Source organism: Solea senegalensis, linkage group LG19 (assembly GCF_019176455.1).
Source record: "Solea senegalensis isolate Sse05_10M linkage group LG19, IFAPA_SoseM_1, whole genome shotgun sequence".
NCBI lineage: Eukaryota > Metazoa > Chordata > Actinopteri > Pleuronectiformes > Soleidae > Solea > Solea senegalensis.
In genome coordinates this window covers 3,486,876-3,514,619 of record NC_058038.1, presented here as the reverse complement: position 1 = coordinate 3,514,619, position 27,744 = coordinate 3,486,876, and the positions used below count along the sequence as shown (strand labels likewise).

The window sequence follows — 27,744 nt, the reverse complement described above, 5'->3', positions numbered from 1 at the left end:
ACTACGAGGACAGGTGAATGGTGAGGACAGGTGAAAGAGGGTCTGTTTTTGTTGTGGTTTGTTGTTCAGCTGTTACTTTTATCCATGTTTTTATGTCTTTTTAAATTTGACTTCAGTCGTTTTAAAAGAATCTCATCGCTTTGCGTGCCTTTAAATGTGCTTTAGAAATTATAAGTAAATTGCATTGTTATGTCATTGCACAACACAAACACAACACACACAGTTTTCTGTTTTGTTTTCGAGTTTCTGCATTTATTGATTGAGTGATTGATGTTAATCATGGTGCAGAGATGGAATAGAAGCTCTGGCTGCAAAAGCGTTGTCGTCTTCTTCTTCTTCTTCTTCTTCTCCTGCTGCTGCAGTTTAACGGTATTTCTCAGCCAGAGACAGAGCCACAGCAGCCAGGAACTTGTCCATGGACACATGAACCTCAGGAGTGAACTCCTCAGGGAACAGTATGGCCATGACCACCAGGATGTTGTGAGAGAGAATCTGTGCAGGAGCAAAAACACAAAACATTAATGTCACATTGATGAAAAAATAACATAATTAGACTAAAATAACAGCACTTTATTATCACTACTATAATATTACGTCCTGTTTTTGTCCACAAACCAAGAATATTTCAGTTTGACTGATTTCTTTGTCAAATGGAGCCAAGAAACCAGAAAAAAAATCACATTTAAGAAGCTGCAAATCTAGAAAGCTTATATTAATTTATTTTAAAGCTGAAGAATCAATTATCAAAACAGTTGACTAACATACTATTATCATTTTAGTATTATAAAATAAAGATAACATTCTTAACCTGAACTATCCCTTTTTTTAATCTCAGTAAAATCCTCTTTGAGCCTCTTTGTGTCCACGTACCTTGAAGTTGGCCGGGTCCACTCTCAGGGTGAAGGCGTGCAGCTCGCTCAGACTCAGCAGTCCTCCCTTCAGGTCGTCCAGTTTGGACACGGCGTCGGCGACCGCGTTCATGATGGTGATTCCGTGCTTCTTCACGTGGCCAGAGGTTGGACTCACATCCTTCCAGTGGGAGAAGTAGGTCTTGGTCTGCGGGTACACGGCGATCATCCTGTGGACCAAAAATAGAGGACACAAAACTGTGAGTGGGAAAATAAACCCAGCAAATTCAGAAAACTCTTATTTTGAGAAGTCTCATTTTCTGTGTGTGTTTTTACACCAAAACACACATTTCTTTGACTCTTGGTCACAAAAAGAAGTCTTTACCTGCACAGAGCATCTTTGCCGATTTCCTCTGCATACACAGACGCTTTGGCCATGAAGGCCTTGATTGTGTCCTTGTCTCTGGGGGTAAGGCTGGTCATGTTGTCGCTTTGCTTTGGACAAAATTGCTGATGAGTCTCAACGCGAGCGAGGCTTTTATGCTGGAGACAGAGCGGAGGACAACACCCGGGACCACCTCCGAGATTAGAGTGAACGAGGCGGGTCCAGATGCAGCTGGCACGAGATAAAGGTTTAAAAAGATAAAACGGAAGAAAAGGGGTTTGTTTAGTTTGTTTTGTCTGCGAGGTGAAAAAAGAAGCAAAAAAATTTACCATCATCTATGTTCAACATTTACACATTTGAAAGGGAGTAAAAAGCATATGTTTCTGTTAGCAGAGGGGGAAAAAGTACTTAAATATTCTACTCAAGTAAAAGTACCACAATTTTGATAAAAATGTATTTAAGTACAAGTAAAAATGTATCTTGTTTAATATGTACAGTAAACGTTTTTTATTCTTTCTTCTTCTTCACAAATCTCAGATGAATTGTTTTTAATTAAAAGGTAAAACTATACAAATGACAGTGCTAACAAAATAAAAAATGTAAACACATCATGTATCAGTCAACATGGGTCAAAGGTCACAAATAATGATTTAAATTTTCCCTGTCTTCATCATTCATTCACCTGTCCCCATCATCATTCACCTGTCCTCATCATTCATTCATTCATTCACCTGTCCTCATCATTCACCCACCTGACCTCGTCATTCATTCACCTATCCACGTCATTATTCAACTGTCCTCATCATCATTCACCTATCCCCGTCATTATTCACCTGTCCTCATCATTCATTCATCTGTCACTCATCATTTCACCCACCTGTCCTCATCATTCATTCACCTGTCCTCATCATTCATTTCACCTGTCATAAATCATCATTCCTGTCCTTGTCATCATTCACTAACCTCATCATCATTCTCCTGTCCGTCATCATTCACCTGTCCCTGTCATTATTCACCTGTCCTCATCATTCATTCATCTGTCTTCTTCATTCACCCACCTGTCCTCATCATCATTCACCTGTCCTCGTCATCATTCACTTGTCCTTTTAACCATGAATCTGAATTCAGATCATCACCTAAATCTAATCATTTCCTCCTCGGGTCTTAAACCAACACCCCAGAAAATATCGTCCAATTCCGTCTTTTACTTTTAAAGAGCTGGTGCTCACAAAGAGACAAGTGTGTGGACAAACTTTAATCAAACACACAGTGACCGCGTGATACAAACAGATTTTCAATCCGAGTAATATTTCTTTATCAGTTGGATACTTTCCCATGTGTATGATGACTTTTTTTTTCTTAGTGGTCCATTTGGTGTTTGGTGCCAAACTCTGGTGTGTTTCTAAAAAACCTTATCTGAGTCAGGACACTGCTGCTGTGAGGGCGGATCCAACAACACAAGCATCAGATAAACATTCTTCTCCTTCTGCTTCTTCTAATTTATGAATATGTTTAGTGAGAATATGCTTCTGCTGCGGTATGACATGGCCTATATGTATATACAGTACTGTGCAAAAGTTTCAGGCACCACCTGCTCTGTTGTTTTTTCTGTCTGTCAAATTCTGTGATCATTGGAATTAGGAATGAAGTGAGGCGACTTAAAGCTGGGCTTGTATATTAGCGAGCTGTCGATGAGTTTAACTCATGCAACATGTGTATGTAATGCTCAAGCATGTCTTGAATAAACCTGGCATAATAGACGTTTTTTACAGCAGATATTTCTTTAAATGAAATAGTAGGACAAACACAGGATTTACCAGTAACACTAATTAAGGTTCCACTCCAGTATTAACAGAGCTGTGTCATTGTTCAAGTGTTAGGGTAGATCACGCTAAATACTTGACACCTGTAGAGGTGACACTTTTTTTTTCTGAATTTCTTATATTTATATTATATTATTTTAAACAACAAAAAACTGCATACATATTTTCTGGATGTGTTCCAGTAAAGTGAAATAGAAATAATTATCCTCTATTGTCATTATAGCATTGCTAAAACAACAAATCTTTTGCACAGTACTTGTGTGTATATATGTATATATATCTATATATACATATATATATATAGATACACATATATATATACATATATATATACACACATATACATATATATATATACACATATATATTTGTATATATATACATATATATACACGATGATTTAACAACTTTTTCTATATCTTATATATGCAAGTATATATATATACATATATGTACACACATCCACATGTATACAGTATTTATACATACATATATACATATACATACTGTACATGTGTTTGTATATATGCATGTATATACACACATTTATCTTTATATATTGTATATGTATACACATACATATGTGTGTGTATATATATATAGATATGCGTATGTATATACACACACGTATGTGTATATATGTATTTGGAGAAACTATAATTTACCAGGATTATTTTATGTTTGAAATTTTACAGATGTATATGTGTCAGTTTTGGTAAAAATGTAAATGTAAAATAATTACATCGTACAATGCGAATACTATCAAATGCAATACTGTACGTATTTCTCTCTACATGTCTGAATTTGTTGGTGTTTTCCCTCGTATTGTAAAGTATATAGACAAAAATAGTGAGCCACATGCTTCGGCCTACTTCCTTTTTCTTTTCTTGTGTTAAATACTCTTTAGCTTTATGTTTTACTTTTTATATGAATGTAACTGAAGAATAAAGATATTCATTCATTCATTCATTCATTCAAAGTAACCTAAATAAAGACACAGAGTATACAGTCAACATAGCTGTACCAAGCTAAATATAGAATTAAACACATCGCGTCAGCGTTGGGTGTAACATCTAAGTCACAGCAGCATTGTTATGAACGCACCCCTTACATACGCATGAATGGGTGAATGTGTGTTATCTATGGACTCCTCCCAAAGACAAGCAGCTGGAGCAGTGACAGAGTTTCACTGAGAGATCGTTCAAAATAATACTTTAAAATTTAAAGTGACTCCGTATGTAGGGTTTTAAGTTTAAATCCTGCTTGTTGTGACATTTTATTTACGTAAGTGAAAGTTAGCTGCAGGGTGGTTTGTTTTTTTAAAATGGTGTTCTTCAAAAAGACGTACCTTACTTATCTTTATTTTTGAAAGGTCAAAGGTCTGAGGGAGATGGAGATTCTGAGGGAGCTGATGATTCTGAGGGAGATGGAGATTCTGAGGCAGTATGATTCAGAGGGCGATTATTCTGAGGAGATGGAGATTAGGGAGATGAAGATTCTGAGGGAGTAGATGATTCTGAGGAGGAGGGAGATGGAGATTCTGAGGGAGATGAAGATTCTGAGGGAGTAGATGATTCTGAGGGAGCCGATTATTCTGAGGGAGATGAAGATTCTGAGGGAGATGGAGATTCTGAGGCAGTGGATGATTCAGAGGGAGCTGATGATTCTGAGGGAGATGAAGATTCTGAGGGAGTAGATGATTCTGAGGGAGTAGATGATTCTGAGGGAGATGGAGATTCTGAGGGAGTAGATGATTCTAAAGGGAGCTGATGATTCTAAGGAAGATGGAGATTCTGAGGGAGTAGATGATTCTGAGGGAGTTGGAGATTCTGAGGAAGTAGATGATTCTGAGGGCACTGATGATTCTGAGGGAGATGGAGATTCTGAGGGAGCTGATGATTCTGAGGGAGATGGAGATTCTGAGGGCACTGATGATTCTGAGGGAGCTGGAGATTCTGAGGGAGTAGATGATTCAGAGGGAGCTGGAGTTCTGAGGGCGCTGGAGATCCTAACAAATGTAAAAATGTATAGATAAATCAGCAAATCTCCATGAAATCCAGTGAACAAGGCTGACCAAAGTCTATATATAAGTCAAGAATATAATAAAGTATAATATATCGCTCGTAACGACCCTCGTGTGGGGTCATTGATGTGGTAGAAGATGTATGGATAGTTTAGTAAAGTTTTCTTAATCGCATACCTAAAAAATCAGTGGATGTAGAACCATGACTGCTCAGCTTTTTGTTTTTTTTGTCCAAACAAAAACAACATTGTAAGAGTAAAGAATATAGACATTCAGGAATTGAAAGTTCCCATTAGCATAGGATTTATTTCAACAGTTATTAAAGTTATTACCCAATAAAAATTAAAAAAAACATTCTGAACGTTCTAGTGTTAAAATCCATTAATATTCTTGATATTCTCTGATTGTCAACAAATTCTGTTTTTTCTATGTTGGAAAACAACTTTAACAATAAAGACATTGACAATAAAAACAGAGTTTCATCGTGTTGGTGGTTCTGGCCCCAGACAGGATTGTGGTGGACGTTAATAGACATTAGTCAGCAAATCTCAGCACAAGAGACAGAGGGAAGGACATCATCAACTGCTGGTTTTGAGGCACCCTCTACAGGATATCCTCCTGTTCTTTGATGGCAGTTTGCATTCAAACAAAAAGCAGCACTGAACAAATGCAACAGAAACAGTGTGGTCCACATTTATTTATCTATTTTCCCCCCATAACAAACAAATTAGCCGAGAAGAAGAACTTCAGATATTTCAGATAAACCTCCATAAAACATAAACTAAAGAGCTGTGCGATTACATTAAGTAGGCGTGAGCTTAAAAAAAACACAGCAACTGTATAAAAAAGTTAAGATACTTAAATTAAAAGAAAATTTGAAAGTTGTATTAAAATTCAATCAGTTGCTTAAAAGTGATTAAGAAAACGTGGGAAATGTAATAGAAATTTTGACATCAATAGCAAGGAATTTAGATTTTAGACGTTAAAACTATCAGTTTATATTGACATATATTATTTTGAAATACATATCTTACACGACACGTCCTTAAATCACCCCCAATCTGCCACTTCCAGGTTGTCCTGACACATCATCATCATCATCATCATACCAGCACGACCACAGCAGAGGTGGCATTAGCAGCGCCTTTCAGCCGCTACTTAACAGTCTTGTAATTCAATCTGTTAATATTACAAACACAGACACGTTCCCATCTCTCCCTAAAACTCATCCAACCTTTGTTTTATAAAACAAAATAAAAAATACAAAGAGCAAAAGTACCGCAGCCTTCAGAGAACAACAACTAACCCGCATCTTCTTCTTCTTCCACACTGACGTTAGCATCTACGGAAGTGTATTGCATTCACCTAAAATGGCTCTGTTTTTACGAGATTAATTTCTGATAGCAGCGAATGTCCGGTTGCTGAGTTTAATCCAGTTTTACTTTGCTTTGGGTTTGAGACATTGGGAGAGTATCCTGTCTTTAAGTTATATTGACGGAATTATTATTAGTTTGTCGACTTTGCACAGGCACCTCAGGACTTTGCTGCTACATAAGTTACCTTCACTGAATCTTTCTTGAAAATGTTAGCATCATACGGGGTCAGGCAGGAGGGCTAGTGGGCTACATGATCCTCCTGGAGCTTGTCGTCAAAAAATCTGTTGTAAAAACTGACTGTCCTAGAAAAAACAGACCCCCAAAAAAATTGCGTAAAAACAGACCCTGAAAAAAATTGCGTAAAAACAGACCCGAAAAAATCTCTTGTAAAAACAGACCCTGAAATTTTTTTTACATAAAAACAAACCCGAACAAAAAGTATCTTGTAAAAACAAAAAAAAATCTCGTAAGAATAGACCCCGAAAAAAAAATCTTGTAAAAACCTTTTAAAAAATGATTTTAGGTGAATGCCATACACTGATGTTAGCATCACATATATTGTCACGGAAAATGAGAGAGAAATATACGTTTTTGGGAAAATTGGTTAAAAACGTTTCAAAGTTAATAAAAAAAAATAAATCATAATCCTTGGAGTCTGAATTTAAAAAAATATCAAAAATACTCTTGTGTATAAATATTAACATATTGTTTGGACTGGTGTTACATCTTTGTAGCACCAATGACTTTGCTAATGCAAGGACACTTATCTAGTAGGGGGCGTGGCTTTCGTTATTCCAAATGACTGTGAACGACACACACACACAAAATGACCATACACAGATTAAAAATGATAAAGTAACTGTTATGAGATTGTCATGAAATATAAACATGTGTGTAATGAATGGTGTATAAACTGATTATTGTGAGTTTAAATTGGAGTTTAAACCACAGAGAGAAAACAGTCCACAACTTTGTTACCTTGTGCTTCAATTATGGAGAGTGAGAGCAAACACACACATACACACGTACACAAACACACATACACAGAGAGAATGTTTGCTTTGTTTCTAAACGACAGTGGAAATGTGACAGTGAAATGCAGACGTTGCAGTGGGTTGTCATTGGCTGTAGAGTGAGTGTGGTTTTTATTTCATTTCACCAGAAGGAGGTGAGGAGCCCAAGAGAGGAGACTTAGGTGAAACCTGGACAGAAGGAGATGAACAAGGTATTACAGAAGAGAAGTTCATAAATATGATCATCCCACACACATTAACTGCATTCTTGAATTAGGCTGCGTCAAATAAAAGAACTCCAAAATTACGCTCATGTATGACTCACAGTATGTTAGAAAAATGTTTTCCTTGTGTGTATTTTTGTTCATTTTTCTGACTAAAATGGGTGTCGCTGAATCATGGATCTGTGTTGCCAAGTCATGGATCTCTGTTCATTTGTGTTGCTGTGTCATGGATCTGTGTTGATCTAAGTTGCTGTGTCATGGATCTGTGTTGCAGAGTCATGGATCTCTGTTGATCTGTGTTGCCAAGTCATGGATCTCTGTTCATCTGTGTTGCTGTGTAATGGATCTGTGTTGCTGTGTCATGGAGCTCTGTTGATCTCTGTTCCTGAGTGATGGATCTCTGGTGATCTCTGTTGCTGTGTCATGGATCTGTGTTGCTGAGTCATGGATCTCTGTTCATCTGTGTTGCTGGGTCATGGATCTGTGTTGATCTAAGTTGCTGTGTCATGGATCTCTTGATCTCTATTGCTGTCATGGATTTGTGTTGCTGTGTCATGGATCTGTTCATCTCTGTTGCTGTGTCATGGATCTGTGTTGCTGAGTCATGGATCTGTGTTGCTGAGTCATGGATCTCTGTTCATCTCTGTTGCTGTGTCATGGATCTGTGTTGCTGTGTCATGAATCTGTGTTGCTGAGTCATGGGCCTGTGTTGCTGAGTCATGGATCTGTGTTGCTGAGTCATGGATCTCTGTTTATCTCTGTTGCTGTGTCATGGATCTGTGTTGATCTTTGTTGCTGTGTCATGGATCTGTGTTGATCTTTGTTGCTGTGTCATGGATCTGTGTTGATCTTTGTTGCTGTGTCATGGATCTGTGCTGATCTGTGGCAGTTTGAGTCTCTGACTATTATTAAGTCAGTGAGGTTCAGTTGTAGTCATGTCAAAAACAAAATATATCTTTCAGAATAAGTTGCTTTAGTCATGCTCTAAGGAAAAAGAGCTAATCTGCCTGGTACTACTGAGGCAAACATAAGTGGTTAAACTCAGGAAAATCTCTTCCTCATGTTTGTTGATGAAAGTGGAGTTAACCTCTGTAAAGAATAAGCGTGTGTCAGAGAACTCACAGGTGAAGGAGGCTTTGCAAAGTTTAGGTGAGCGTACAGAAGCACAGCGATGTCGTTCTGGCTGGCCTCCAGGGCGATGGACAGTGCCGTGCTGCCGTCCTGTGGGGAAAACAACGGACGCATGGTCGTGAGACGACGACAAACTAACAAAAGGAAAACATGGAATTTCATTTTAAAACGTCCTACATTATCAGTGAGAGTGGCGTCACAGCCCGGCACCGACAGTAGCTGACGCACAATGTCCACATGACCGTGTTCACAGGCGCACATGAGCGCCGTGGAGCCGTCGTCGTCGCGCACGTTGACCTGAGCCCCGCAGGACAGCAGTGCCCGCACCATGTCACCGCGACCGTGGCTGACCGCCAGCATCAGTGCAGTCTGACCGGCCTGCAGATCAACACATTAATCACAACATTCAATTGAATGAGTCAGTGTTTTTTATCAGCCTGATTATATGCAGATTGTTGATTTGCTCATAAAAATGTAAAGATGTAACAGGAGCAGCAGTGCATCTAACGATTATTTTCTTGATTAATCCTAAGTAAATTGCCATGGCAATAATACACAACTCCTTATAAGGACATCCTGGGGGTGTCTGTTAGATAACATCTTCAGGCTTTTACAAAAAAAAAGAGTAGCGATAATTGTGCAGAAGTCACAAAATAGACTGTTTCTCTTTTATTTTTTTCAGCTAAGCAAACTTTGAACTGTGACATGTTTCCAAATTTCACAAATTCAATCTGCATTCTAAGAGTTAATTGAGAACTTATTTTTGTCAGTTAAAGTAAAGTAAAGCAGTCGTATTAACACAGTTTCTCAACATATAATAGTGTGATTTATACTTGCAGTGGCACAAATTGTGGAATCAGGTCACATAATCTGATCTATTGAGCACTTAACTTTGAAAAAAAGAGGGTCATTCTTAAATTTAATTGAATTTAGTGGAATTTAATTTAATTGGAGCAGCTGTGATAGAACCCAAGCAACAGCAGAGGGCGCACCTGGCTGGCCTTGGCGTTGACGTCCCCTGTGCGCAGCAGCTGCAGGACGGTCTGAAGGTCACCGTCAGAGTGGAAGGCAGCCAGTGCCGTCAGCATGATCGCCGTGTAGCCTGCTTTGTTCTGTTTGTCAGCGTTACACAGACCTGACAGGAAACACGGAGCGACGTCAGTGTGACAGCTCACAGAACAACAACTGCAGCACAATCAGTAAGAGGCACGAGCGGAGACACAATGGGGACAGGATTATATAAACGTAACAGAGATTTTTAGAGTTAAATGGCTGTTTCACCCATTTCTTTCCATTTGGTCATGTGAAGAATAAACTTAAGAGCCTTGTGATGCTGCAGTGGTTTAGAGTTGCAACTAACAATTATTTTCCTAATCGATTCATTGAGTAATCGTCTGGTTCATACAAAGTCAGAAAATGTTGATCAGTGTTTGTCAAACCTGGAAATGATGATGTTCTCGAATGTCTCGTCTTTGACCAAAATGATTCAGTTTATAATGATTTCTTTGTTATGTAACGCAAAGAAACAAAGAAAATATTCACATTTAAGAAGCTGAAACGATCAGAAATCTCTCTCTATATTTCTCAGTTAGGACTCGTGTCGCCCAGCAGGAATGTAGCTGGCTGCACACAGGAAGTGATTAGTCGAATGGTTTTATGTCAAGACGGTTTGAAGAATAAGTGAAACGTGAAGGAAACACAACAAAGTGACCACAAAACCCAGGTGTTCAGCAGCTTGAGAGGATAAACACTTCTTGTCCCCGCCCGCCCCTGTGTGCTGCCACTGTATACTAACAAACGCTCCCTGTGTCAGGTGTGACAGTTTTTCAGACAAAGGATACAACACACAAATAATGTTCATTCATCATTTCTGCTCACAAAGACCAAACACACATTTACAAACAACACTGAGGCCTTAACTCACCCGTGTCCAGCAGCAGCTTTACCACGGGGAAGTTGGAGTGGGAGACGGTGTAGTGTAGCGCCGTGTTCCCGTTGCCGTCCGCCATGTTGATCACAAACTCCAGCAGCTGCGGAGAGACGGAGGCGAAGGCGTCCATGTGGGCGCGGACGACGGCCGTGTCGGCACACTTGTGGCAGGACACGCGCAGCCACTCCTGCAGCACGGTGGTGTAGGCTGCCCTCTACAGGCCAGAGACAATGATGAGGACAGAGCTCAGAGACACACTAACATACAGCAGTGTATGCCGACTGTGAGACAGAGGTGTGACTAAATTTAAAAACAGGGTTTTTTCTATCTATCTATCTATCTGGGCTGCAACAATTATTCAATTAATCGATTATTAAATTGACTAGTACATTGATCGCCAACTAAATGACTATTTTTTTTCAGTTTCTTTGCTTCATATAACAAAGAAATCGTTAAAACCGATTCATTTTGGTTTGTGGACAAAACAAGACATTTGAGAACATCATCATTTCCCAACATTTTATGACTATCGATCCATCTATCAGCCAAAAATATGCTTAAACATCATTAAACGTGAGCTAAAATCAGATTCACTTTTTGCATAACTGTATAATGTAATATATTGATGGTATGTCATGTGATAATGCTCCATCTTGTATCTAAATACTGGACTGAGGCTTGACCTAGAAAATTATATCACAAATCAAATCACAATCTAAATTTTTGTCAGAATAATAGTCATTTTCTAAATTTGCTCAGTGATACAACACAACTCTGAGTGAAAATTCTAGTTTAATGTCTAGTTTAAAAGTCACATACAGTAAAACACTTTTTTCTTTTTTAGTCCCACTCCTGCTTCTTATTCTTGTTTCATTATGAACAAAAAAAATAAACACGTACTGCTCCTTGTTGGCTGAAGGCGTTGGGTTCTCCCAGAGCTTTCTGCAGGGCAACAAGGGCCGACATCAGGGCGTCGCTCAGTTTCAGTCTGACAGAGAGACGAGGACAAAAACATGAACACAAATAATGAGAATTAAAGCCTAATTGGTATAAAAAACACTTGGAATGACAGTTAAACAGTTGTATGGATCATAGCTTCCTGCATTGGGTTATTATCACTCGTCTGCCTGATGTATTTCCTCTTTTTGATCTGTCTGGAAATGGACAGAAACACGGCAGGAACAACAGTTTTCTTTTTAGAGACTTTAAATCTACTGTGGTTTTGAAGGACAGTAAATGTAAAAATTGTCCTCCAGGACCAGAATGAACCACTGAACGTGTGACTTCATGACAGAGAACAGAAAAAAACTAAAGTGTGGGTTCCTTTTTTTTGTAACAAATTGAAAGTCAGAAACATGTCTAAGTGCGACAACGGCATCTGTTTTCAATACAGACGCACGTGAAGCTTCTTTCTACTACTGCTTCCGTACAACTCTGAAACAGTCAAAATGGTTTATTCTGATGCATGTACTGCTGTATATACACGTCATAGTCCGATTCCTCCCTTTAATTTCATTTAATTTTGAACAGATTATCTGTTCAAATGATCTTGTAGTGTGAGGGATTAACAGAGGCACTTTCAAAACATCACACAGACACCAGCTATTAACTGACCATGCCCACAGTCCACCTCCATGTCTGTTTATATTCTAAAGTCACGTTAAATCACGCGAGTTTCTGTGAGATCCCAAATCCCCCTGGAATCTCTGGATTAAACGCATTCAAAGTGTGGGGTCCTGTGTGTTGACGGGATCGTCTAGTCTGCAAGATAACACTGAAATGAAACACTCGAAAGATTCTTTTTCCTTCTTGAGAGCTCATTTTAAACCAGTCCACGCTACCTTGCTGATTCAGGAAAAACAAAGACAGTTTGTTTATTTTTGCATGAAAAATTATCTTGTTAATGCAGAAGAACAGAGGGATCTTTAGTAGTTCCTATCCAAACGACGTCAAAGTCGGCACTGCACACACAGGTGCCCTTAATAAGTCACCTGTTAAGTTTGAAGCCTGTCGCACGAACCGCTCTGCTCACCTGACTTGTTTGGCTGGCACTGCTGTGCCGTCATCCGTGCCACTGTCACCCGCTGGCTTCGTCTCCGATTGGACGCCGCACTGCCGCTCGGTGACCTCGCAGGTCGTTGTGACAGACATCGGTGAAGGAGAGGAATTGACCGTGGAGTTTTCAGAGCTGTGCTGCTCGGGAGTGGAGCTCGGCGACGTGGAGGTGGCTGTGAGCGTCTCTGACGACTGGCTGGAGGATTCTGCAGAGGCAGCAGACATCGCTGGACACGGAGGAGTCGGGGTGTGGCCAGCGGCCGGCGGCGGCAGCGGCTGTGAGGCACATTCCTGCTGCACAACAGTGTCCGTTGCTGGTGACTGAGGGACTTTGTCTGGCAGTGATGAGGCGTGAGTTGCAGACTGGCTGGGACTCTGCTGTGCTTCTGGAGTGACGGTTGCTGGTTCGACTGCCTGCTGAGGTACGGTGTTGCTTGTTTCCCGCGGCTGAGGAACCTCGGTGCTGGCTGTTTGCTGGTGCAGGACTGCGGACTCTGGCAGTTTTTCTCTGGCTTCGTGATATTCACTGGAATCGCTGCCCTCGTCTGAACTCTCGCTGCTGCTGTCGTCTGACGATGTGGATTCATAACTGCGAGAAGAGAAGATGAGTTATGGGCTGATAGGTGTATTAACTTGAAGAAAAGACTGACATCTGGAGACAAATATTTGTCGTTTGGACTAAAACAAATGCCAGAAACTGCTGCCCATGATCCGCTGATCTGTACATTTGCTGTCAAACAAGCACTGTCACTACGTGCTTCGTGCCAAAATTAGAACTTTTTATACCCTCATAAGCAATTGCACTCCAGTGAGTAACCAGTGAAAGCTGCCTGCTGCAGCGCTAAGTGGATGGAAATGACTGACTGAGGCTCAGCGTTTACGGACACTTACCCTCCGTTGACCCCAATAAACTGTAGGTTTTTCTTAGTGGAGGGAGAACCCGGTTCACCTTCTGCTTTCCGCTTCATAATGGACCTCAGGGACTGAGGAGACGAGACTGCAGAAGACACAGGGGAATCACTCAAACTGACAGAAGACACATGACGGGATCAAAAACAAGTTAAAGTGAAACAGAGTTTTAAACGCTTACCAGTTTTCGCGGCTTCTGTCGCGCTCGTGTGCAGGTGCGTCTCTCCGCCTCTTGTTTGCGTCAAACTAATCTGATTAATCGTCGTGCCGACGACGACGGCAGGACTGGCTACAGGCACCGACGTGGACAGCTCGCTCCTCAGGACGTCGCGCACCTGCTTGGACGTGACGGCGATGGGCAACTCGACGGGAACATCTGTGAGACAAGAGACAGGACACCTCAGTCTTCTGATCTACAGAGTATACAGTGACACATAAATACAAGGTTTCTGGGTCAGTTTATTAGTTTTACCCATAAAAATCAGTAAAATAAATGCAGCAGTAGGAAAATTCTGGCTGTTAATGTTATTTCTGAGCGTCAGTGAGCTGCTGATTCATGCTGGATAGACTGGTTTACAATATCCTCTATTTCTGTTTGTAAAGACGCAGCAGTAGAATAATGTCTGACACAGACACTTCAAGGTCCTTTGTGTCGTAAATCAATTCTGTGGAAAACACAGTGGAAGCTAAATTTACTGTATATGAGACCAACATTTTTCCATCACCATTACACTTTGCAATCAGTTCCAACATCATAATCACAAGTTGCATGCATGGTGACATGGATGTCGAGGATTAGTCAGTGACCGCACATATTTAAACCACGCTGCTTAATGATTTTCCAGCTGCTAGAATTTGCAGCTCGACTGCAGACACACGAGTTTTGTTGTTTTTGGGCCCAAACATTTCCATTTCCATATTTATCTGACTGAAGGACGGGCAAGGAATTTCACTAAGGAGCAAAACTCAATCTTTCATTAGCCAACTTTTTATCACTTTAATTGACAAATTTGTAACTCTTCTTATCGTCCAAATGTTTGATGAAAAAGTGACCCTGTGCATTACTATAGATAATATTGTATCAAATTGAATCCCTGACATTATAATCGTAATTTAATTCATGAGACATAATAAATCATGAGACCTGAGAAGGCATCAGGAGATCAAAACTCACTGTCACAGTCAGCAGACACGGGATATTTAAATGTTTGGGTAAAAGTAATAAACGGGAGACTCTGATACTCTACCGGCTGAGTCCACACCTGCAGCGTCTTCTCTGTGGCCGCTCTCTGACCGTCCGCCTGCTAGATGAAGCGAGGGGGAGCTGCACGTCTCTGCTCGGAGCAGCGTTCCCACCTCCACCACAGTGGGCTGCTCTGACGTGTACACCTGGATCCCCACAGTCCTCTGCTCCCTCTGCTGCGGCTGCTGTGTGAAGGTGACCAGAGTGTGCAGGCTGCAGCCCTGTGCCTCCTGCCAGCCCATGCTGGTCGCCATGACGGGGTGTTCCGCCTGAGGAGATTTCTGGACTGACGTGACCTGCTGCTGAGCAGCCTGCAGCTCCTGCATTGTCCTCTGTAGCTTTCCCTCTAGCTGACCCACTTGGTTCCTGAGAACCTCCGTCTCCGGCAGCAGCCCCAGGTCCTGCTCCCGAACCCCGACTCCCACCTGACGGCTGCCCCTCGAGTCCTCTGGTCCCACTCCGATGGTGCGCACTTCCCGCTTTGCATCCGGCCGGGCTCCACCGACAATCACCGTGTCCTCGATCTCGCACCCGGAGTCTTGTTTGGAGGCCTCGGGTGTGGTGGGAGACAGTGGCTCCGCTGATTTGTTGCTACTCTTCGCTCCAGTGCTCAGTTCTTCTTCGGGGATGTCGATGTAGAGCTCTCCTCGGGGACGACCTCGACTGAAACCCAGAGTGTGGCCCAGGAACTTCTGGCTCTTCAGCTGGACGCTGAGCTGCCGCTTCTCCTCCTGCAGCACAGAGATTTTCACCTGGAGCACCGGGATGGTCTTCACCTGCTCCTCTAGCTCCCGGATCTTCCTGAGCGCTGCTGCCATCTGCTCCCTGACATGCTGTAGGTGTGCTGGTGTTGGCGTCACTGGGGTGGACAGGCCAGAACTCATTGGAGTGAAAGATCCTCCCCCACCTTGCGCCCGGTTGAAGCTGTGTGCGCTGCTGATGGAGGTGTTGGAGCCCGCGACACTGCTGTGCATGCTGCCCAGGTTGGAGAATCTACGTCCTTCTTTCTCCTCTTCCAGCTTCCTGCGTGCGTCCAGCAGGGTCTTCTCCACGCGGGCCGTGCTGAAGTTGGGCCTCTGCGACGTGTGGAAGCCTGGAGCACAGTAGGAGAATGAGGAGTGCCTGCTGTCCATGCTGGTGTTGGAGCACAAAGACTCCGTGGATGTCCACCAGGAGCCGGTGTAGCCGTAGCCACGGGGCAGCGAGCCATAACGCGGCCGGCGCTGTATAGGGACCTTCTTGATTGTGTTTCCCTTCTCTATGTCATTTACATATTTGAGGAAGTCCAGGTCCAGACGGTAACCATAGGGGGTCTCCACTGAGTAAGGTGCCTCCTGTTCTTTGCCGTGCAGAGAAGAGGGAGCAGGTGGGTTGAGTTTCCCTGAGGGGGAAGGAAATCAACTTTAAACAAAGGGAAATCTGCGTCTAATCTTGGGCTCAGACTTCAGAAAAGGAGCTTTAAACTCTGGGCTTCCGTGTATCCATGCACTAAATGACCTCCAAATTAGGCTTAATGTGGAACAAAGCACTTTGAATTAAAACTTTGTAGCAAGTTGCATTTCTTAGTTAAACGGCAACAAAAACAATGCTTGTTTTCCAAATGATGTTGAACTTTAGAAGGAAAAAAATAAAGACCTGGGAAGCCGGGGTCCATGTGCAGCACCTGAGCCATTATGAGCCTGTGGCTGGTTTTCAAACACTCATCCACCAGCTCTCACCTATGGAGACACATACACATGTTTCATCGATTATGATCAAGCATACTGACGTCCAGGTCCAGACCGTTGCTGTGGAAAATGGCGAAATTATTCTAAGACTCTGAAAACCAAACAACAATATAAACATATTTGAGGCTGATGCTTTCATTTTCTGCCTTAAATATAGAGAGGCAGTTCTAGGAATTTCAGGGGCCCTGCATTATAAGTGACCCAGGGGGTGGGGCCTCCAACACCAGACCAAAAGCAAGTAATTCCCCCATCACTGTCTTTTTTTAGCTCCATGAAACACAATTTAACCTCAAGGTTACATGTTGTCGCTCTAAAAATACAAATCTTTTAGCAGAGAGTCATTGGCATGCGGCCTCTCGAGGGGATTTCCAATCATGACCTCATTGTTGTCTCGCCTACATGACAGATTGTAGAATTTCAGGAAAAACTTAACCCCCCCCCACGCACACACACACACCCACCCGCCACCGACCCACTTTGCCTGTTGCAGCGCCCCTGTATAGACAGATGTGAGCGCCTCACAACATGTGGCTCGAATTTGAGCCATAACTTATAACTCTTCTACTTCATATCCCGGTTTTAGAAAATAGTATTTTGTCCACGTCTTCTCCCTCCTTCCTTCCTTCCTTTCTTCCCCCACCCCCCCACCTCTAATTTTACCCGTTCATTTTTTGGTCACAGTAGATTGTGTGTGTGTTTGTTTCTGCTCTAAACGTTCAGAGAAGAACTTTCCTGGCAGCTGAATCCAGGACAGAGGTTTGAGACTGCCAGTTACAACCTTATTAGGAATCATCCGTGCACGCGAACTTCGCCTCTCAAATCAGGGTTGACACACACACACACACTCTCTCTCTCTCCCCCCCTCCATCTCTATTTTTTCCTCTCTTTATGCTTTTCTGGTGCTCGACTCAACATCAGCTGACGATCAGGAGGTTTCAGCTGGTCACTCACTCTCGCTCTCTCTCCCTCTTGCTTTCCTTCCACGCTCACTTGCTCATTACTTTAACAAAGAAAGCACAGTGAACTGCCAAGAATATAGTCACTCCAATGCATTTTTCATAGCAGAGGTAATGCATGCGAACGCTTTATAAACAAAAGGCTGGTGCTGCTTTTTTCCTCTTTCTCTTTTTCTCACACACACACACACACACACAGAAAGTTTGCAGAGACCCGAGAGTTGCACGGGAAAAGATTAACTTTCTAGGTCATCACTGTGTGGGAACTGAGGATGTACAGTAATGTTTAAGCCGTCCACAGATTTAGTCGACTGAAACTTCGTCACACTGTTGAGACTTTGAAAGGGCTAAGATCAGAAGTCTGGACGGCAAACCTACACTTTAATTCTTTTTAGGACATTCTCTGTTTCCAACCAAGTCTCGTCTCGCTCTCTCTCTCTCTCTGTGTATCTCTCGGTCTTGTGACCCTGGTCAGCGCTTGTTCGCTTGTGAAAACTAGGACACACGGAAACACTGACTAAATTGACTTGGTATTTCTGAAGTCCTGCAGTCCCTCTAATGTCTCGGTGTGATTTGGCCTTATCTGTCTCCCCTCATCACCCACTCATACCACGATTGGCGCACACACACACACACACACACAGTCAAGACATGGGAAGACTGCGAACACCTAATCCTTTTTAACAACCTCAAATTTTCATGGGTCACTGACTTGTACAAGTCCGTAAAAAAAAGCCCACAGTAAAAAGTGAAGTAACTTAAAGGTGCAGTAGGTTTTGGATTGCCAGAAAAAGAGATGACTCAAGGTCTTTATTCTCACGGAAACAGAACTATACAAGCTACAATCGTTTCCTTTTCCGTACTCCTACTACGTTTCTGTAAACACAGCATTGTTTCAAGATAAGTCTTTCCCTAACCCCCAAAAACGACTCCAAAAATGGACAAGAAGAATTTCGGTTGTTGTTTGAGGCCATGAACCATTTACAAAGATAGACACAGTCTTCTGTAAGGGTGGGAATCACAGGGTATACGATACAAGATACCAATAATACCACCACGACAATACAGCGATTCTTGTGATAATCATCATATCGCAAGACAATCATACATCACGATTATTATATCTATCTATAAATTCCAGGAACGTCTGTCTGTCTGTGACTCGCGTATCTCTCAAACCAATGGTCTGATTGATTTCAAACTTGACAGGTGTCTTGCTAAGTTTGACGTGGTTTGGATAAGTAATGCAAAAGATATCTGTCTCACAGCACTGTGAGTGAGACAGGTGCCGGACACACTGCTCCACTGGCATGTAAGGCTGCATGGCAGACAAGGCTGCCCCTCGTCTTCCAGTTAGCCAAATGACAACAATATACTAAATGACCACCAGGGGGTGACTCTCCTGGTGACAAACTATGTTTACGTGTACGTCTCACTAAATGGTCTCAATCACTAATTTAAGCTGTTTATACAAAAGCGACAATATGGCATGGCACGTATGAGTGGAAACTGGTGTAGATCCTGCACAAGTGATGACATTTAACATTTAGGGTTGATTAGCGCTCACGTGCTGGAGTTTTCAATGTTTGATGAAACAATTCCAGCTAGAAAAGTCCACCCTTACTGCCAATACTCACTCTCAACTCTCCTGTTATTGATAACTTGATTTAAATGATGGAATCATTACTTAATAGCAGCAAAAATATGTTGCCTAGCTCAACTTTGACAGTCATCAACTGAAGCCTGAACTGAGGTCAGTTAAAAAGACGACATCACCACAAATCTGCTTTTGTGACGGAGCACGTCCAGCAAAGTTAGTTTAAAACGACTCCCGTCTGCAAGATAATATGATATTTTTCTCTTACACAGACCAAAGCCCTACCAGTCTGGACAAAGTTAACTCATCAAACGTCCAAGATGTAAATTGTTAGATAATAAAAACGTGAGATTTTGCAGGGGGGGAAGTAAAAAGCGATGGAGTGCAAGAGGACAAAAGCACATACTTACAGACTTATTTATTTATCTTTTACTGATCTGGCTCCGTTCCACGAAAACTTTAAAGGGGGGAAAGTTTTGGCTCGCTGCCTTCACAGACAGCAACCGTGTGAGCGTCTGTTTATTTCCAGTATGGAGCGAAAGTGTTGGACTGATTATGTGCCGCATGCCACACGGCGCGAGTATGAATACATGTGTGAGAACGTGAGAGCAGGACGTGGAACAGGCCAACGAGACAGCCTGAATGTGTCTGTGTGTGTGTACTTGTGCTTGCTACCTCATGAGGACCTTTTCTGGCATAAACACTAACCCTGTCACGACCTTGTTGTCCTCATGAAGACCAAAAATCTGGTCCCAATGAGGCCGAAGCTCATTTCTGAGGAAGTGGTTAGGAGATTTGGGTTAGACTTTATCTGGTTATGGTTAAAAATGAGAGATAACACTTTTCAAAGTCAACGTAAAGTCCTTAAAAGGACAGCTGCGCGAACCTTTGTGTGTGTGAGAGGCGGGAGGGAGGAGGACAGCGGCGGAGGACAGAGGACAGTTGATGAGATATAATTAGAGTGTGCAGTTTAGCGACCAAACATCCCGGCAACTCAGACATGACGGACGGCACGGGCGAAAACCTTTTGAATTCCCAAATAGAGTTTTCTCTTCTTTCAAATTACATCTTCACTCTCACACTCGTGTCATTATTCTCCGATTCAAATGTCTCCTCCTCCTCGCTGGTGCTGCTGCTCCTCCGGGGTGCCATTCCTCCCACACCGCCCCCTCCCCCCCCTCACAAACGCCCACAGCAGAGTGCGGCAACATCTGCTTCTCCAACAGTGGCTCACGGGGTGTTTTGGATGTGTTATCCAGCATGTACATATTCCCCATAAGATTGCGGTGCGGTCGACTTTTCCTCCCTCCTTCTCTCCCTCAGCTCTCAGACGGAGTTCCTTTGAAGCGACATCTGAACAGAAACCAGTGTGTGTGTGCACTTTCATTCTCTATCTGTCCAGCCTCATCCTGGACTAATGCCCTTCGACCCCCTTACCTCCCCATACAGCTGCATACCACACTGAGGGAAGTTAACATCGCCTGGTTCACTCCCTCCATTCCCTGCCATTAAGATTAAGACAACCCTCAGGGGGGTAAGATGCAGGTCATCCAGCACAAATTACACGTCTGCAGTATGTCCTGGAAACTGTCAGGAGAATATAACTGCATCACGTGCAGGAACTGAACAACATAAAATGAGGCCGACATCGTGCCCGGGACTGGGTGATTATGTGTTTTTTAAATTTAAATCGCAAATTTGAAACAATGCCATTAGCAAACGGCAATGGCTGCAATTTAACTGCTCTATATTATTATATTATGCATTTGGTCAACAAATGCGTAGCAAAAACATCCACGGATGTTGATGACCTCGACATGAAGAAATCTGTAGACACCGTGTGGAGACGGCAGTGGAAGCAAATGTAACCAAACAAAAACAAGAAGCGAATGTACCCAAACAACACCATCCAAGTTAATAGTTAACCTGATGAATTGACCTCTATTGATTGGATCATTTTGTGACTTTTGGGACGTTGAACATGCCTCACGACGGAATATTATGGACACATGTACAGACATACATGGAGTCTGATTGACTGTCTAGAGCTAGACTGCATCTCTGAGTGCTACCTGATGCTGACACATGTTTATGTCAAAATGTCATAAGAAAAAGAAAATGATGTATCGTATGATGAATATATGTATTCTGTGGGTAATGGGGCCGGGACTAGATAAGCTTTTGCTTCTCCCACTTTCCCTTTCGGTTATGTGTATTGTGTGAACTACACTAAGATGATGTGTGATGATGAGTGATCTAACTGACATGACCGAAATAAACATATAAATACATAAATTATACATTTAGAAAACGTGTTATGCACACTACAGATGCAACTAACGATTCTTTTCATAAACGATTATCATTTCCTCGATTATTTGAGGAATGGTTTGGTCCATAAAATGTCAGAAAACGTTAAAGAATGTTGATCAGTGTTTGTCGAACCTGGAAATGATGATGTTTTAATGATTTCTTTGTTATCTGGAGCAAAGAAACTAAAGGAAATATTCACATTTAAGAAACTAAAACAATCAGAAATCTAGTTTTAATCATGAAAAAAAGCTAATAATCAATTGATGGAGTAATTTTTTCAGCTCTAATGCACACACTAGGGCTGCAACAATTACTAAATTAATTGTTGACTATTTTGATAATCAGTTTGAATGTTTTTATAATTGAGTTTCTCAGATTTTTCACCTTCTTAAATGTGAATATTTTTTGGTTTCTGTGCTCACTATAATAAAGAAATCATTAAAACAAGATCATTTTGGTTTGTAGGTACAAAGCAAGACATTTGTGAACATCATCATTTTCAAGATTTGAGAAAGAACAATCGACATTTTTCAACATTTTCTGGACAAAATGATGCAACAAAGCGATAATTAACTGAAGCTGGACAGAAATCACTAAATCAAATTGCAATATCAGTGTAAAAAAAAAATTGCAATAGCATATTTTACTCTAATCAGTCAGCTCTACATATGATTATTTTATGACAGGATTATTTATCCCATTTCATTTTTTTAATTCTTAAAAATAAAGGGCAATCAGTGGCTTCTTCGCGTAGCTTACAGATACAGAGGAATCAAGTGAATTAATGAAACTAATGTTTACAGAAAAATGTGATGAAATATTGTATTATTCCCAAAAAAAACGTCTTACTTCTAAAAAATCTTATAAGTGTAATAAATCATGATGTCCTGGAGTTTCTGGCCCCCCCTTGTGGCAGTTAGGCAACATAAATTATTAGGACAAGCTGCTGTGGTGTCAGGACTGTTAGTTTGTGTCCTGATGGTCCACTAGGGCATTCAAAATGGATCTGAGGCCACTCTGTGCTCACAGCGCCCTCTGCTGGACCAATGTCATGATTCATTCACATGGTCTGTTGCACTGCTAGGCTGTATAATTTGACCTCAAATGGGCTTTTAAGGTTTAAGATGAAACTATGTGAATTTCGGATACCCGTGGTTGTGATGGTGACGTTGAATTGTGTCCACGTTGTACATACAAGGAAGATTCAGGATCATTGATTTACAGCCAGGTTTTTGCAGGGGAGTATGTGAGGGATTAAAAAAAAGGTGGTGGGGGGAGGGGGGTTGGATTTACAGTCTGTATACACTGCAGATTCTTTGGAGAATCAGAAGGACTGCGACCACCCTGGAGAGCAATCTAAAATGCCAGGCCTCACTCTGCGGGTCACTTCACCCGCATTCATCAAACTCAACTCTTCCATTCAGTGAGTCAGCTAATTATTATTGCCATGACAAACGATTAAACCTCAGTCATGCTAAGTCAGAAATTCTTCCCACCACTCCAGAGAAGATCTTTATGAATTTTTTCCACTGCTTCACCGACTCTCTTGACTCTGGCGATTGCTATTCTGCTCCAGCTCGGGGATGTTTTGTGAATTAGGAAAAGAGGGATTTATTTTCCACTTCATACCAGCTGCTCGCACCACAAGGACAGGATCGCTCCTCCCCAGGCTCTTCCTCACTCGCTCTGTCACAGTCAGCAGCAGCAGCACCTGCAGGAGGAGGAGGAGGAGGGAGCATGAACTTTAGACGCCACAGCTGAGCACAGACAAGTCATCAGGAGACTGGGGTAAAAACCATTAAAGCAAAAGTAAATGCCTAAACCACTTGTATATGCGATTATTCGGTTAATTGATTACTCAATGAATTGTTAGCTATTTTGATCATTTGATGACTCGATCCAAGTGTTATTTTTCAGTTTTTTCAGCTTTTTAAATGTTAATTTTTTCAGGTTTCTTAGCTCCATACAACATAGAAATAATTAAAACCGATGAAATTTGGTTCGTGTGATGATGAATTTTGAGGTTCAACATTTTTACAGCATTTTCTGACATTCAAAGACAAAACCAGTACTTGATACATCGAGAAAATGATCGACAGACCAATCGATGATGAAAATAATCATCAGTTGCAGCACTAACATGTGTATCCAGTCATGTTATTTGTTCATCCAGGGCCCAATCTTAAAGTAGTAGTATTGGCAGTAGTAGAGGAAGGTCAATACCAACACAAAAGATACACGAGGGACGGATGGACGGACGTAAGACGGACGAAAATGGAGAACAAACGGACCTTTACTCTCCTCTTTCATCACACTCTTGTCCACTCAGTGCGGGACTCGTCGTCCCAGACTTCTCTCTACTTTCACAAACATCAGAGTTGTTGCTACGCTGTCTTTCTTTCTCCTCTCTCACTACCAGACCACACCCCCGGCCTCCCTCATGCAGCTCTCGGGCCACTTTTTTTAGGCCTTTTTCAAACAACAGACGACACGGCACGGCACGGCACCACTCTACACGCTGTGGTTCATTTTCCATTACTTCGTAGTACCTCAACGTGGGTGGAGTCGTCATAGCACGGCTGCATGAAACTGTCGTGAATGCCGTTTTATCAGCGTCACAAACCGCATTCACTGAGCTGAAATGCAGCTGATCGGGTCGTGAGCTGAATCACGACCCGATCAGCTGTATTTCAGCTTTCAGAAGTGCTATCGCTAAATATACCAGACTTCTCTGTTAAATATTGAGATTTTTTAGAAACTTCCTTTGCTAAATGTTGGAGATTAACAGAATGTTTTCAGAATTTTTAAGTCTTTTTAACTGATCTACAGTTCGGCATTGTTTCGCTTCGACTCCTGTGTCTCAAGTCGTGCTCATGACTCTTCCAGTGACTGGTACTCTGTTGACGTCACGTCCACGAAACTCGCCCAGCAGGTACTAAAAAAAGTACCAGGCACCATGTACTATCACTAATGGAAAAGCAAGAGTCGACCCCTGAAAGACCATAAACACAGGTTGCAAAAGCCAGAAAAGCATTCCTGTGGTTTTTGACGGACAAACCGGATGTGAACAATATACCCTCATAAGACGCCAGAGGATGACTGACCTCCTCGCACTGCAGCCTGGATGAAGACTAATCCATGCACTGGGTATCTCCTTTCCTTCCAGCTGTTTATCCCCCAAAAAAAATAAAAAATCCACCCTCATTCCTTTCTCCGGTTCAAGGCTCTGTAATCAATTCAAGGCTGGGAGTCTCCCTGCCACTTGATTGGGCAATGTTTGGTGTTTTCTTGCCTCACAAATGCAGCGCCACAAAAACAACAACACACTCACATCAGCACACACCCTCCAGCATGATGGGAACAGCCAATTCTAGTCATCAAACAGACACACAGATAGTGTGTTATGGGGGAAAACAAGGGACTAGTCAGCATCGATGATATGATTTTCCAGTTGCTAGGTGTTTAAATAACAGGGCAGTGAATGACATCGAAGAATTGACGAGGTAATCGCCGTCGTGAGAAACACAATCCTACTGTGTGTGTGTGTGTGTTATTGTCTCTCAGTTCCATTTAGAAAGTTTTAATAACTTTAAAAGTAAAGGATCAAGGGGGATTGCTTTTTCTTTTTTTTGGTTCTCTCACCAGATCAACCTGCCTGAGAAGATCAGACTCCTCGTCTTCCTTTAAAGATACCGTACGCAACTTGAGGTTACTGTGAACAGAAACGCTATTTGACATTTGACACACATTTGGCGATTTGAAAATTGCAGTGGGCCATATTTGGGGATTTTAATAACATTTCGATTAATTGTTCAGCCCTACTGTCAAGCAATACTATCAGACCTGACCGAGGGAGCGTTTGTGTGTATACAGCAGCAGCACAGAAGCCTGTGGGGACAAGGTGAGAGTGTAGGTTTTACCAGGAGTAGAATTCACCTCTGAAACTGTAACATGTTCAATTCACTAGCACTTTACTGTCTGTCTGCATCTGTCTTCAACATGAAACAAATAACTTCCTGTGTGCAGTGTGGGAATGTCGCTGGCAACACGAGCTCTAAAAAATCATCACATCGTGCTTGTTTTTCGATTTAAAGCATTAAAATGTTCAGTCTTGGTCTCCATCACAATGTTCTTCTCTTAACTTTGTAAACTCTTGTTGCTCCACATTTGTAATATTTCTTTCTACAGCGTGATTTGTAGCTTTGTTTTGAAACAAAGCCGTAAAATAATTATATTACTGTAAGACTCCAACGTGAGGGAAAACACAGACTCGTCTTCCAGATAAGCTGCATGACTTACGTCTGCTGATTCTCAGGCTTCGGCAGCGGCTGTTTAAGAGTCAGGCTGATGTGTGTGTGTGTGTGTGTGTGTGTGTGTCTGAGAAAAAGAGGGAGAGCACATGAGGAGGACATTTTGTCGGAGGGTCTCGCAGCCTCAGAAAACACTGTAACCTTTAGCAGAACATCATAACAAGACATGCTGTTGTTCAGGTCGTTGTTTCATATTGTTGTCATGCCAATAACATGGGGTGGGGGTAGTGAGGTGGGGGGAGATACAGACCTTTAAGACTGGAGCGACAGCCAAATTACAAAGAGCCATTCATTCAGCCACTGGCTCCACAGCTGGTTCTAATATAAAGCAAGGAGGGGCAACCCAGAGAGAGAGCGAGACAGAGTGAGCGACAGTGTGTGTGTGTGTGCGAGTGTGTGGCAAGGACATTTGCCTCAAAACAAACAAACAGTTGATAAAGTGCTGTTTAAGGACCAACACACTGACAGAAAGTGGAAATACGAGGAGCGGAGCTGACGTGTGGATTTCTCAAAGCGCCCTCAGCCTCCAGAGGAACCGCTTATATAACATACACTGATCACAACACACGTACGTACGTATGTACGAATGAACACATCCTCATCACATTATTAAATCTCACACATCAATGCCAGAAACCTCTCTGTCTCTCACAGGAAAGGGATTAAAGACCGAGCTGGGAGTGATGTGGACCTTTTCGGGGGCCAGAAAGCCTGTGCTTGGCTGCCGGGACGGGCGAATACTTGAGTGAGAACAAACGCCAAACATTACAACTTGAACTCCCCTCGACTCCCACGCAGCACAGATGAAAACACACAGAGCCTCATCACCTCCGCACACACACACACACACACACACACACCGACCACAGTCCCAGGCCTGGAGACTCCCACACACACAAACAGAGCTGCAACTTTAAAGCTGATTTATTCAGGTAAGGGCAGCGATGATGTGACAGCAGAGTGATTAAGCTGTTTTTAAATCGTCTGTATTTTGTTTTTTTTATGATGATTCAGACTGAATGAGCATGTGGTTCATACATCACCGGCTCAATTATGTTGTTAAACTCAACTCAATGACTCAATATGACTTTTTTTGTGTTTGATACTGTTGTGCCCTGTGTGTTGTTATTATCGAAGATATTAGCTCTGTTTTCAGCCTTGGCTTACATGGTGTGACAGGTATTCTTTGAGTTTTTGCTGGTCCTTATGTGTCTGACTTGCAGGTACCTGGACATCTAAGTAATTCGCAGAACTGGGAGCTTAAGACCTGGCAGTTACACTCATCACTTGCTGTGATCAACAGGCACCACGCTCTTTCTTATGTCCGGGATCAGACTACACGATATTTTTGTCGCTCATGGCGGTCACCATGTCCACGGATTCTTGCTGTCTCTTCGTTCGGGGGACTGGCAACACCACGAGTATGACTCGTTCACAACAATGCACAAGTTCATAGGTCTTCAGGGAGGCGGGGCAAGGGGTTGTCAATCATTACTCACCGCCTTTTTTTCTTGCCAACATTTTAGTTTTCTGACTTTGTCATAGTCGTGCCATGAGGAGACGTCAAAGAGTCAGAGGTACTTTTACACAAATGCTCAACAAAACATTAATCGGGGGTCACTATTCCTTCCTCGTTACGCTGCGTCAGAGGACTCGGTTTTACTTTTAGTTAACGTCCAGGAGCACGTTGTAGAAGATGTCAGACCAGGCAGGGAAAATAGAAAACAAATTCTGACAAGACTCGTGACAATGGGTAAATCCTGTCTAAACTGGATGTAGTCATAATACCCATGGTGTAGTTTACATAATTCCCAGGTATATGGCAGTGTAACCACTACAAAAGGGCCAATACCTAAAAATGTGCAACGCTACGTTTCAACA

At 42.2% G+C, this 27,744-nt stretch overlaps 2 protein-coding genes across 6 annotated transcripts in view; both read right to left on the bottom strand.

The window, feature by feature from the left end:
- Positions 1 to 223: 223 nt before the first annotated feature.
- Positions 224 to 1,386, bottom strand: LOC122785899 (hemoglobin subunit alpha-1-like). Of its 2 annotated transcripts, XM_044051905.1 has the most exons (4): positions 1,234 to 1,386; positions 871 to 1,078; positions 355 to 492; positions 224 to 308 (listed from the first exon to the last, which is right to left on the bottom strand). In XM_044051905.1, the coding sequence occupies exons 1-3, from the start codon at positions 1,329 to 1,331 to the stop codon at positions 364 to 366; spliced, it is 435 nt and encodes a 144-aa protein (XP_043907840.1). In that variant the 5' UTR covers positions 1,332 to 1,386; the 3' UTR covers positions 224 to 308; positions 355 to 363. The 2 variants fall into 2 exon arrangements, with proteins under 2 accessions (XP_043907840.1, XP_043907839.1); XM_044051904.1 differs by having other exon boundaries at positions 224 to 492; positions 1,234 to 1,380.
- A 5,518-nt stretch (positions 1,387 to 6,904) lies between these two features.
- The window catches only part of kank2 (KN motif and ankyrin repeat domains 2), a 29,973-nt gene continuing 9,133 nt past the window's right edge, over positions 6,905 to 27,744 (bottom strand). For 2 of the 4 annotated variants that reach the window (XM_044050894.1, XM_044050895.1), the window contains 12 exons: positions 23,183 to 23,264; positions 16,596 to 16,678; positions 14,965 to 16,341; positions 13,899 to 14,093; positions 13,700 to 13,805; positions 12,786 to 13,397; positions 11,654 to 11,741; positions 10,748 to 10,967; positions 9,816 to 9,958; positions 9,001 to 9,201; positions 8,815 to 8,913; positions 6,905 to 7,657 (listed from right to left, as the gene is read on the bottom strand). In XM_044050894.1, coding sequence (XP_043906829.1) covers positions 7,601 to 7,657; positions 8,815 to 8,913; positions 9,001 to 9,201; positions 9,816 to 9,958; positions 10,748 to 10,967; positions 11,654 to 11,741; positions 12,786 to 13,397; positions 13,700 to 13,805; positions 13,899 to 14,093; positions 14,965 to 16,341; positions 16,596 to 16,632 — 3,135 coding nt within the window. In that variant the 5' untranslated portion in view covers positions 16,633 to 16,678; positions 23,183 to 23,264 and the 3' untranslated portion in view covers positions 6,905 to 7,600. The remainder of the gene's footprint in view (positions 7,658 to 8,814; positions 8,914 to 9,000; positions 9,202 to 9,815; positions 9,959 to 10,747; positions 10,968 to 11,653; positions 11,742 to 12,785; positions 13,398 to 13,699; positions 13,806 to 13,898; positions 14,094 to 14,964; positions 16,342 to 16,595; positions 16,679 to 23,182; positions 23,265 to 27,744) is intronic. The other 2 variants (XM_044050898.1, XM_044050897.1) reach the window with 2 other exon arrangements.